At 38.8% G+C, this 13,669-nt stretch overlaps 1 protein-coding gene across 1 annotated transcript in view; it reads right to left on the reverse strand.

The window, feature by feature from the left end:
* GAB2 (GRB2 associated binding protein 2) overlaps nucleotides 1-6,622 on the reverse strand; it is a 56,233-nt gene extending 49,611 nt beyond the window's left edge. Inside the window, exon 1 of the mRNA XM_029915063.1 lies at nucleotides 6,322-6,622. Coding sequence (XP_029770923.1) covers nucleotides 6,322-6,583 — 262 coding nt within the window. The 5' untranslated portion in view covers nucleotides 6,584-6,622. The remainder of the gene's footprint in view (nucleotides 1-6,321) is intronic.
* Nucleotides 6,623-13,669: the final 7,047 nt, after the last annotated feature.

A 13,669-nucleotide genomic window follows, 5' to 3' on the forward strand; every position in this document is an offset into this window, starting at 1 on the left:
AGCTTAATATAAAAACAAAAACAATTTACTTTCTAATTACTTCCCTCCCCAATCATACTTTTTTTTTTTTTTTTTAAGCTGAGGTATCCTTTGGACCTATCTCTAACATTCATGAAAGCTTAGAGACTGGGATTGGGGAGATAGTCTATGGTTTTTTCCTCCTGTTCTTTAAAAAAAATTTTTTTTAATGTTTTTATTTTATTTTTAAGAGAGAGAGAGAGACAGAGTGTGAACAGGGGAGGGGCAGAGAGAGAGGGAGACTCAGAATCTGAAGCAGGCTCCAGGCTCTGAGCTGTTGGCACAGAGCCTAACACAAGGCTCAAACTCATGGACCGTGAGATCATGACCTGAGCTGAAAGCCAGAACGACTGAGCCACCCAGGTGCCTGTTCTCTGTTCTTTTGATTCCTGTTTTATTCTCTCTCTCTCTCTCCCTTTAATTTCCCAATAAGCTTTTTATTTCTTTATCAGGAATAAAATAAAGGGAAAAACTAAAAATTCATGAAGCCTATAAATGACAAAATTTTGGGGAAATAGGAAATTCCATTCGAAAAACAAAGACTATACCAAAGATCCTAAGAGTAAATGCAGACTCATAATCTGCAAGGAAGAATAAAATCACAGAATTCCTAGCACAGGACATCTAGTGCAGGCATAAATGACTACATAATTTGTAGAGTCTGGTATAAAGTGAAAATGAGGCTTCTTGTTCAAAAGTTAAGAACTTTGCCACACACAAAAAAAGGAAATATATCTCATGTTTATGGATTAGAAGAATTAACAATGTTAAAAGGTCTGCATTACCCAAAGCCATTTACAGATTCAATGAAATCCCTATCAAAACTCCAATGTCATTTTTTACAATAGAAAAACAATCCTAAAATTCATATGGAACCACAAAAGATTCCAAATAGCCAAAGCAATCCTGAGAAAGAACAAAGTTGGAGGCATCACACATCCTGATTTCAGCCTGTATTGCAAAGCTATAGTAATCACAACAGTATGGTATGACATAAAAACAGACACACAGATGAATGGAACATAATAGAAAGCTTCACATGTATGTCCAACTAATATTTGACAAGGAAGCCAAGCATATTCAGTGGAGAAAAGACAGTGTCTTAAAAAAAAATGGTGCTAGGAAAACTGAATATTCACATGCAAAAAATGAAACTGGACCCCTATCTTATATTAGTCACAAAAACTAACTCAAAATGGATCAAAGATTTAAATGTAAGACCTGGGGGCATCTGGGTGGCTCAGTCGGTTGAGCATCCCACTTTTGAATTCAGTTCAGGTCATGATCTCATAGTTCTTGGGGTTGAGCCCTGCATCTGGCTCTTGGGATTCTCTCTCCTTTTCTCTCTAACATTCCTGCACTCATGTTTGCATGCTTAAATAGATAAATAAATACATGTAAGACCTGAAACCATAACACTCCTACGAGAAAACAGAAAAAAGATTCCTTGATGGTGGTCTTGGCAATGAGGTTTTTGGATATGACACCAAAAATACAAATAAGAAAAGCAAAATTAAACAAATGGAACTATATTAAACTAAAAAGCTTTGGGGCAGCTGGGTGGCTCAGTCAGTTAAGCATATGACTTCGGTTTAGGTCACGATCTTGTAGTTTGTGAGTTTGAGTCCTGTGGTGGGCTTGGGCCCTGCTTTGGATTCTGTGTCTACCTCTCTCTCTCTCTGCATCTCTCTCTCTCAAAATTAAATAAACATTAAAAAAATTAAAGAAAAAACCAAAAAGCTTTGGCACAGCAAAAGTAACAAGATGAATAAGCAACCAAAGAAATAGAAGAAGATATGTATTTTCAAGTATATGATAAGGGGTTAATATCTAAAATACGTAAAGAATTCCTAAAACTCAGTAGCAAAAACAAAACAAAACAAAACAAAAAGAACAGATAACCCAATTAAAAAGTGGTCATAGGATCTGAATAGACATTTTTTCAGGGGAGATATTCATATGGACAACAGTTACCTGAAAAGGTGCACATCATTAATCATCAGGGAAATGCAAATAAAAGCAAAACCACAATGAAGAGATCATCTCATACCTGTTAACGGGCTATTATAAAAAAGCTAAGATATTACTGTTAGCAAGGATGTAAAAGAAAAGGGAACCCTTGTGACTACTGGTGGGAACATAAACTGGTACAGCCACTATGGAAAACAGTATGGAGGTTTCTCAAAAAATTAAAAATAGAACTACCATATGATCCAGCAATTCTACTTCTGTGTACATATATGACGGAACTGAAATCACTATCTTGAAGAGATATCTACACCCCCATGCTCACTGCAGCATTACTTATAATAGCCAAGTCATGGAAACAACCTGTGCCTACTAATGGATGAATGGATAAAGAAAATGTTATAAATACATATGTAATATTATTCATCCATAAGAAATAAGTAAATCCTGCCATTTGTGACAATATGAATGAACATTGAGGGCATTATGCTAAGTGAAATAAATCAGAGAAGAACAAATACTGTACAACCTCACTTAATATGTGGGATCTGAAAAAAAAACAAATTCAGAAACAGAGAGTAGATTGGTGATTACCAGGGGCAGAGGTAGGGGAAATGGGTGAAGATCAAGGGTACAAACTTCTAGTTATAAAACGAATAAGTCTTGGGGATATCACGTACAACATGGTGACTATAGTTAACAATACTGTAACATATATTTGAAAGTTGCTAAGAAAATAGGTCTTAAAAGTTTCAACCACACAAACACACACACAAATCCTAACCATGTGAGATAGCAAATGTGTTAACTAACCTTACTGTGGTAATCATCTTGCAATTACACACATATCAAATCATCACACTGTACACCTTAAACAATTTTAAAAGATGAAGAACTTCAAACCCTGTGAGACTGCAAAGGTCTCATGCTTGTGAAGCTGGCCCTAAGTCCAGATGGGGGTTTCCAAACCTGGCTCATTGTCAGAATCATCTGAGGAACTTTAAAAAAAAAAAACTGAGATACATTTCACATATCATAAATTTCCCCATTTCAAAGTGCAAAATTCAGTAGTTTTTAGTATATTCACAAAATTTTACAACCATCATCACTATCAAATTCCAAAACATTTTATCCCCCTAAAGGAAATCCCGTACTCATTAGCAGGCACTCCCCATTCTCCCACTTTTGACCACCAATCTATCTCCTGTCTCTATGGATTCGCTTATTCTGACATTTCATATGGAATAAAAAACTATGTGGTGCTTTGTGTCTTCTTCCATTTGGCATAATGCTTTAATGATTCATGCATGTGTAGAATGTACAACATGGACTGTTATTTCATTCCATTTTATGGCTAAATAATACCCCCCCCCACATCGCATTCTGTTTACATGTTGATAGATATTTGGGTTGCATCCACTTTTTGGTTATCATGAATAGGGCTGCTATGAATGTGTACAAGTTTTTGTGTGAACATTTGTTTTCATTTTTCTTGGGTATATGCTTAGGAAGAGAATTACTGGGTTGTAGGTTTAACTTTCTGAAAAATTTCCACACTGTTTTCCGCAGTAGCTGTACCATTTTACACTCCGGCTGGCAATGTAGGTAGAGGGATGAATGAGCAATGGACGTTTCTCCACATCCCTGCCAACACTTGTCATTGTCTATCTTTCTGAGTATGGCCATTCTAGTGGGTATGAAGTGATATCTCATTGTGGTTTTGATTTCTATTTTTAATGCCTAGTCATGTTCAGCATCTTTTCATGTGCTTATTGGCCATTTATGTACTTTCTCTGGAAAAATGTCCACACAGTTCCTTTGCCCATTTTCAAATGGGGTCATCTTTTTGTTGCTGTTATAGAGTTGTAAGAGCTTCTTTTATATTCTAGATACTAGACCTTTATCAGGTATATGACCTGAAAGTATTTTCTCCTATTTTGTAGGAAGGGGTTTAAAAACTATGGATTCCTTAGCATGAAATCAGATCTACTGAATCAGCACCTATAGTTTAACATGTAAAGAGCTTTTCAGGTGATTCAGATGACCCAACAGGCTTGGGAATGAGTAATTCAGCCCAGGTCTTCTCAAAATTTAACTGTATACAAAATTTAATGGACATACAAATCATCCGGAGATCTTAATAAAATTCAGATTTGTGGCAACCAGAACATCACCATTAGAAAACCACAGTAATAACTGTTGCAATCATGAGGAATGTGAGCATCCATGGATTAGAATTAGTGGGCAAAAGTTTAAGGAGAAATAGGATATTTGAACGCCATTAAAGTATTTCCTCTAAAATAATCATTAATTGCAAAAGCAAAGACAGTAACTTTACAGTGGAGAAACTCGGCAGATACCACCTTAACCAAGAGATCAAGGTTCACAGGGCCAGTAGGTAATAAGACATGATACTGAGGGCCCTCTGATACAACATGAGAAAGGCACACCTCTGTGTACTCTGCCCCAAACTGATAACCTCAATCTAATCATGAGAGAACATCAGATAAACCCCAACCGAGGGACATTCTACAAAATACCTAACGAATACTCTTTAGAAGTATCAAAGTAAAAAAAAAAAAACTTAGGAACTGTCACAGATTGGAGGAGATATGGAGACATAAGCACTAAATCTAATGTGGTATGCTGGGCTGAATCCTGAACAAATCAAGACATGGGTGAAAAAGAGGTGAAATCCAAATACACTGTACTTGATAGCATTGTACCAGTGTGCAGTGCCCAGGTTTGATAGCTGTACCATGGTTGAGTAAGATATTAACATTAGGGAAAGCTGAGGGAAAGGTACATGGGAACTTACTGTACAAGTTTTGCAACTCTACTGAAAGTCTAAGACTGTTTCAATATAAGAAGTTTAAAAAGTATATAGGTTCTGATTCTGTAAGTCAGAGTAGACGTTTCCATGAGAAGCTGGTGCTTTGGGTTCCCACATCCCACTCTAAGTAGCAAGAGTCTAGACTACTGTTTTCAGCTGTAATTGTGCATCAGAATCACCGGGCAGATTGTATAAACACAGCTTGCTGGGCCCTACTCCAAGAGTTTCTGATTCAGTAAATCTGGTTGGGGTGGTCCTAAGAATCTGCATTTCTAACAAGTTCTCAGATGCTGCTGCTGCTGAGCTAAGAGAGGTTTCTGTGTTTTTATTTTTTTAAATATATTTTATTTATTTGAGAGAGAGCACGTGCGTGCATACATGAGTTGGGGGAAATAGAGAATCCCAAGCAGGCTTTGCACCATTGAATAACCCGTGAACCATGAGATCATGACCCAAGCCAAAATCGAGAGTCAGATGTTCAAATGACTGAGCCACCCAGATGCTCCAGTTTCTATGTTTTTAGAGGGTTGTAAAAAAAAAAAAATTGGCCTTCAGATATTTACAGAAAATGGTTGCTGAGCCTTGGACCCTTGCTCCTCAGAATGAAGCTATGAAGAGACACTTAGGCCTAGGTCCCACCCCTGAGATTCCCAGTGAGCTGATCTGGCATGTGTCCTTGGCATCAACATTTAAAAAATGCTCCCCATTAAATCCGTTGTGCAACCAGGTTTAAGAACTACTGATTTAAGCTCTCCACCTGCCTCAGAAGACAAATAAAGAAACACAAAAACCTATTTTTCAATTATTCCCAAGTTTGGGGATGAGCCCGAACAACTGTCAAAGGGCATTTCTGCAACTTAAAACTCAGTTACAAAAGCTGGGCTACTATTTTGTGAAAGTTAACAAAACTCAAACATAAATCAGCGTTTCCTCCTCTCACCTATCCCCTCCCAAGTGAATATAAAAGAACACTGAATTATATATCAACAGTAAACACTTGAGGACCCCAGACCCAAAGAAAAAGAAGTGGCACATGCAGTTGTGCACAATGGTCTGAAATAGATCGGCTAGAACATGCAGAGGTGGACCAGAGAAGGAACCAAGGTGAGCGCTGCCCTCTGGGATAAGTGGTAGGTAAGAGAGCCGCAAAGTGCTGGAAAGCTGGTGGAAGGGATGGAGAGGTACAGGGCTGAGAAATGGAGTGGTGTTGAGGTACCTGAAGAAATGCCACAGAGTGCCTTTGGCTTCATCATAACCTCAACACATCTCAGTTTCCCACTTGAATGTAATTAGGGCCAACAGTCCCTCTAACATTTGACCAAACCCTTCACACTCTTACTCTTTGCCTATTACTCACTCCTCTGCCAAAGACGAAAGCTTTTAGCTGTAGTGTGCTGTCCTTGCTCAAGGAATCTGAATGCCTTCATCTTAATTCCAACTGCTAAGCCTCCTCCAGGAAGCACTCTGCCCCTTGGGAGAAAAGTCCGGGTTTGCTCTCCTACCTGTGCTCTCCTCAGCCTGATTGAAGCCGCAGATCTGGCAGATGCTTTGGACCCACTTATTCATGTCCTCCTCCGTCTCGGCCACCAGATAGAAGGTGCGCTCGCTGGTCTTTATGTCAAACACAAAACTATCCTGCAGCTCCTTCTTGTTGAAGGTCAGGCCTGCATCCACCTGCTCACAGAAGTTCAGGTTGATGATCCTCAAGGGTTTCTTAGAGTGATCATTCTTATAGTATTCCAGAACATCAGGGTCACCGCTCATCCGGCCACTCCGCAGGATAAACCATCGTTTCTTCCAGGCCTAAGGAGGAAGGAGGAAAAGAGGGGGAGAAGGTCATTAGTGAGGTCAAAGCTTCTCACAGGTGTTCAAAAATCACTAGATTAAGGATGGGGACTGTTGCATTTGCAGGCTGAACACGGCCCTTATTTCTCTTTCATACTTCACCACAGTTTAAAAAATGGAGGAGATTTTAGAATGCATGTTAGCACAACACTTCACTATGGAAACAGGGTCATGTCATTCTGAAACGAGATGTGGCATTCCAATTGTTTAGATTAAGAACTTGGAGACTAAAACATTTTTGGGCCATTATTCTCTAAGTTAGAATATAGATTCAAACTCATAGTACTTTTAGTCAGGGTGGAACTTGGAAAACCACAGCATCTCAGTATATGGGTGGGGACCCCACCAAGTCATGGTGAGTGGAAGCATTATCACACACACAAGCAGAAGAAAAACAATTCCCTACTTTTTAGTATATTGTGCTTTTAAAACAAATGATGATGCCTTGGAAGAATCACCTAGAAAGCCTTCTAAAACTTCTCTGAAGTAAAGGATGTCTGGGTGGCTCAGCTGATTAAGTGTTCCAACTCTCGATTTAGGCTCAGGTCGTGATCTTGCAGTTTGTGAGACAGAGCCCTGTGCTGGGCTCTGTGCTGACAATGCGGAGACTGCTTGGGATTCTCTCCTCCTCTCTCTCTGCCCCTCCCCCACTCATGCTCTCACTCTCTTAAAATAAATAAATAAAAATTTAAAATAATAACTAAAAACTTCTCTGAAGCACACAACTTCAAGATTTTCTTTCACTGTCTTGCTCCTTACAATAGCCCAAGTACTTGTAGTAGGGCCTTGGACATCTTAAGTCCTCAATACGATTCACTGAATGAATAAACTCCTTGTATCATTTCATACTATAGAATTTAACGATTGATTACATATTCTCTTATCCTGTCTCATATATTCCATCTCTTCAACAGACTGAGTAAGTTGTGAGCAGACACCACACAAAGAAGTAAAAAGCTGCTTCTTGTAATAGCCTTGGGTTGAGGCTATGCTTAACCACTTATATGCTGTGTGATCTGCAGATTGAGTCATTTACTACTTTGGAGATTGCCTCATGTGTAGAATGAGACTCAACATCACCACCACCTGCCCTACCTAGCCAATAGGGTTTTTGTTATGCAAATGCACCTACATCACTTGGTACAAATCCTGAAGCACTATAATGGCCAAGGACTGGATTACTGTATTGTATATGGGGTCCCAGGCTGCCCCCAAATCCTGCTACAGTTACTGAGTCTACGATTTTCTCTTTCTCTTTGGCAACAGTCTCTGAGCTTCTCTCTCTTTAAACGTCCAACATGGCTACTCTTTAGTTTCATGAGAAAATATAAGCAATTGAGACAATTTACACATGCTCCATCACCAAAATTTGCTGATCTGCTTGCATCTGGAGCAAAGTAGCCTGTTATTAGGGAGCATGCACAGTTCATCCAATCTAAAGCCAATGTGCTTCCATTTGTATGCCCCTCTCACCTACAAGGGGACCAACACCACTGTATGATTCTCCCATTCTCTGGAATCACTGCATTTTCCCTCCCTACTAGGATCATTCCCATCAGGACACCAATATCCCCCATCAGGCAAAAATGTAAACTTGACTTAATCCCCTATTCCCCTCCAGTGATGGTTCAGTTTTCTGATCTGTTTTAGAGTAAAACCTCAAAGAGTTTTATATACTACTGGATCTTTGTCTCCTTTCTTCCCATTCTTTTGTGAAAAGCAATCTAATCAGGCTGCCTCACCACTGCCACTGACATAACAAAGTTCTCAAAGCCTTCAAAGCCACTAAAGCAACTTTTGGGTTTTACTTGATCTCTTAACAATGCCTGATAATGGTTTATTCTGTCCTCTTTGAAGGACCTTCTTCTCTTGGCTCCCCTTCAACTTCCCTTCTATCTCCCCAGCCTCTCTTTTTGAGGCTCCAGTGCCCGTTCCTTCTCATCTCCCTGACCTCTAAATATTGGAATGCGTCCATGATCATTTCCCAGTCTGTCTCTCCTCTCTCTACACCCATACTCTAAGTTATTTTATTCAGTTTCACAGCTTTTTTTTTGTCTATGATTTCTTTTTTAGTATTTTTTATTTTTGTATATAGTTTATTGTCAAATTGGTTTCCATATAACATCCAGGGCTCTTCTCCACAAGTGCCCTCCTCCATGACCATCATCCCCTTCCCCCCACCCCCTTCAGTCCTCAGTTCACAGCTTTAAAGACCATCTAATTGCTGCACTTCCCAAATGTATCTCTCCAGCCCAGATCCTTCTACTGAACTCCACAGTCTTATATCCAACTCTTCATTAATAAGCACCTTAAAGCCAATGTGCTCAGAACTGAGTTCTTGATATCCTCCAAGCCTGTTCTTCCTGCAATCTTTCCCGTATCAGTTAATAGCAGCTCCAGCCTTCAGATGCTCAGATCTAATAGGTCATCATGGACTCCCTTCTTTCACATTCCACATCTACAACAAATCCTGTTGGTTCAAGCAGTTCAAGCCACCTCTACAATCTGGTCTCTTCACACCTTCACTGTTGTTCACTGCATCTAGCTCCCTATCTGCAGTCCTCCTGCTTCCACCCTTTCATCCTGCAACTGATGCTCAACATGGAAGCTGACATAAATCAGATCGTGTCACTTCTCCACACAAACTACCCAGAGGCTGCCCATCTCAGAGTAAAAGCCAAAGTCTGCACAATGGCCAACAGGTCTGACGTGATGGTCATCTCTCTCCCATCTCACATCTTGTACCTCATCTCTGGCCACATTGCCTTGGCCATTCTGCTGTAGCCACACTGGCCACATACTTCTGTCTCAGGGTCTTTGCTCTAGGTGTTCCCTCTGCCTGGAAAACTCTTCCCCCAGATGTCCTTCCTTCAAGTCTCTATTCAAAAGTCCCATTAATGGGGCAGCCATTCTTAACAACCCAGCTCTCACACTCTCTTTCCTCCTCACTCCACAACACTTGTCTTACTAGTATGCACACCACCTAAAATGCCACATTTCTGTTGAATATCTGTATCTACCTCCCAAAATGTAAACACAAACAATGATTTTCTTTTAATCCCATGCTGCATCTTCAGTGTTTTGAATAGTGCCTGACATGGTTGTCAATAACTATGTACTGGATGAATTAGTTGAATAATTATTTCCTTACATGAACTCCATACAGCATCCAGTAGGTTATGGGGATATAACTCATGCTTAATAAGCCTTACATCAAAATGAATATAAGGTGTAGCCAGATAGGATCGAGCTGGGAAAAACAAAAAATAAGAACTATATATTTACAGTCACCTAAAATCTTGCCCAGGTCACTGGCTGATAGAACTGTGTGTGTGTGTGTGTGTGTGTGTGTGTGTGTGTGTGTGTAGCAGGTGCATGCATATACATCGAAGTTTGTGGGTAGCAATATCTTTTAAAAATGCACCTTGCTACCCACAAAGATATTGTTAATAGTTTAGCTCGTGTTTCAGTTGCTGTGTCCCCTTCAGTGCTGGTCTCTGCAGAAAGAGCGGTCTCCAAATCACTGGTGTGCAGGTACAAGCATAAACACACACACAGACACCCACAGAAACAAGAAAAAGGTGTTTGCTACAGATAACATCGGAACCTGTCTGGTTCTGCTTCCAAGGAAGCAGTGTAGACTGATAAATGACTGCTTATAAAATGCTGATAAATTTATGACCGAGCAGGCAAAGCTGTCTAGTCCCAAATTCAGATCCCTCTTCTGCCACACCATTTCTCTCCAAGTCTATGCACATTTTGTTTTTTAAATCAAACAACTGAGAACACAAGTATAACCAACTCCATAGAGTCTGGCTCCAGTGACAACTTCTCTGATTCCCGCAGCTGAAATGGATCTCTACTTCTTCTGAACCTTCATAACACTTTTTATGTACTTTTTATGGCCTGTCGTTTTTTTTTTTTTTACAACATATTACAGATATTTTGGAATTTGTTGTTTCTTCCCAAGTAGATTATGAACAACATCTCTATCCTTGTGTGAATCTTCATGGTAGGCATTTTGCTAAGTGTTACTAAACAAGGCTCTTTATCACTGACATTTTCTTATTTCTCTTGCCTCATTTATGCCTCCTTCCTTGCTTTCTTCTTTCCATCCATCCATCCAATCATCCATCCAACAAATATTTGTTTAGTCATACTATGCTACTAAAAGGCAGTATTATAGATGCTGAGAATAAAGCATGAATTCCTGGTCTTACAGAACTTAATACAGTGCATACCAAATTACATATTATTCTCCAAATATGCCATATAATTGCATGATTTCCTGTCTTTGCACAAGCTACTGTATCTTTCTAGAATGAGTTTAACCTCACCTATCTAGAAAATTCCTATGTTCCTTCAGTGTCAGTTGAAGTATCACATGCCCTAGAAGGGCTTTACTAACTTCCCTGGGTAGAGCTGGTGCTCCTGTCTTATATTCCCTTAATAACTTGTGCTTTCTTTGGCATTCAATTGTTTATATATCTTCCTCCCCTTTAAGCTCTGAACATCTTGAGGTTAGGGTCCCTTCTGGCCAAAAGTTACTTGGCAAAGTGTTTGGCCTATATGAGAACTCAGTAAAGATCTGTTGACTTTCTTCATCCTATTGATATATTAATTTACTCAAGCTAATAAATGCGACTTAAATATATATATTTTCCCAGAAGTAGGAAAGGAGGACAGCAAGAGAATTACAGCAAAGAGATTAAGAATGATAAAGGTATACTATAGATTTTATATGATGTGAGTTCTTTACCTTCTTGTTCCCTTCATTCTGATATGAACAGTGACCATGTAATAAATGTTTATTTATTTATTTTATTTATTAATCTCTACACACAACATGGGGCTTGAATGCACGACCCCAAGATCATGAGTCAATGCTCTTCCAACTGAGGCAGTCAGACACCTCTGATTATGTACTAAATATTTATAAGGAAATCTGGGACCTTCAGCTTGAAAGTGTCCCATGATACAGAATTGAAAAATTACTGGTGGATTACTGACACACAAATGCAAGGAGAACACAAGACCTGAATATGTTATTAAGAAGAAGGTTTTTCTCAGGACTATTCTTATCCATACAAGATCTCTTAACAAAAATTAAGTCAAAATGGATAATGGACTTAATATATAAAATACAAAGAAATCATCAAGATATAAAGTGAATTATATAACATAACCAACTGAGGGTTATCTCAAGGATGTAAAACTAATTCAATATTTGAAAATCAATCAGTGTATTCCACCATATTAATAAAGAAAAACCACATGGTCATATCAATCAATACAGAAAAAAGCATTTGACAAAACTTGACCCCTATTTATAATAACAACACTTAAAAAAAATAGGAAGGGAGGAGCTTCCTTAATTTAATAAAAGAGCACCAACAAAAGATCAACACCAACCTTCTACTCTATATTGAAAGAATGAATGCTTTCCCCCTAAAACCGGAAACAAGGCAAGGATGTCTGCTCACTCTCTTCATTCTTGCTGAAAGTTCTATTAAGGGCAATAAGGTAAGAAATGGATGTAAAAGACATATAGAGGGGCACCTGGGTGGCTCAGTCGGTTAAGCATCCGGCTTCAGCTCAGGTCATGATCTCACAGTTCATGCGTTCAAGCCCCACGTCGGGCTCTGTGCTGACAGCTAGCTCATAGCCTGGAGCCTGCCTGGGATTCTGTGTCTCCCTCTCTCTCTGACCCTCTCCTGCTTGCACTGTCTCTCTCTGTCTCTCAAAAATAAATTAAAAAAGCAAAAATTTAAAAAAAAAGAAAAAAAAAGACATATAGATTGGAAAAGAAGGGAAAAAAAACTGTCCCTCTATGCAGGTGATAAAATTTTCCACATAGAATATCCCAAGGAATTTAGGGGAAAAAAAGACCTAAAAAATTCCTGGGACTAATGAGTCAAGCAAGGTCACAGGATACAAATGAACATATAAGAATCCATTTGCTTTAATATACTAACAGCAAACATGTGGGCATAGAGAATAAAAATAAGATTCTATTTTTAGTTTGTTTTTAAAAAATGAAATATGTAAATCTAACAAAATATGTACAGGACATGTATGCTGACAGCTATACAATGCTGATGCAAGAAAAAAAAAACCCAAAATATCACATTCATGAATCAGAAGACTCAATATAGTACCTCTCCCCAAACTGATGCTCAGGTTTAATACAATTTCAAAATCTCATCAAGAGTTTTTACAAATATAAAGAAAATTACACTAAAATGTATATAAGGAAGGCAAAGAAAGTGCATAGCTAAGACAATTTTGAAAAAGATGATAAAAGAGGGGTTCTTAATTAACTAGGTTCCAATAATTATTTTATATACCTACAGTTCTCAAGACTATGTGGTATTGGCAGAGGGACACACACATAGAACAAAGAAACAGAACAGAGAACCCAACAACCCAACAAATATGCCCAAGTTCTTTCTTTCTTTCTTTCTTTTAATTTTTTTAAATGCTTTTTATTTATTTTTGAGAAACAGAGAGAGACAGTGCAAGCAGGGGAGGGTCAGAGAGAGAGGGAGATACAGAATCTGAAGTAGGCTTCAGGCTCTGAGCTAGCTGTCAGCACAGAGCCCAATGCGGGGCTCAAACCCACGAACCGTGAGATCATGACCTGAGCTGAAGTCAGATGCTTAACCAACTGAGCCACCCAGGCGCCCCCCAACTTATTTCTACAAAGGCGAAAAAGCAATTCAGTGGAGGAAAGATAGCCATTTCAGTAAATAATGATGAAGCAATTGGATATCCATAAAGAACTAAACGGACCTGAATCTAAATCTGACCTCTTATATAAGAACTAACTCAAAATGAATGATGGACTTAAATGTAAAACTATAAAACATTTAGAAAAAAAATACTGAAGAAAATCTATCAGGTTTAGGGCTAAGAAAGAGTTCTTAGACTTGACACCAAAAGTGGAATCCATAAAAGGCAAAGCTTATAAATTAGACTTCAGTGAAATGTAAAACTTCTACTAAG

Source organism: Suricata suricatta, chromosome 11 (assembly GCF_006229205.1).
Source record: "Suricata suricatta isolate VVHF042 chromosome 11, meerkat_22Aug2017_6uvM2_HiC, whole genome shotgun sequence".
NCBI lineage: Eukaryota > Metazoa > Chordata > Mammalia > Carnivora > Herpestidae > Suricata > Suricata suricatta.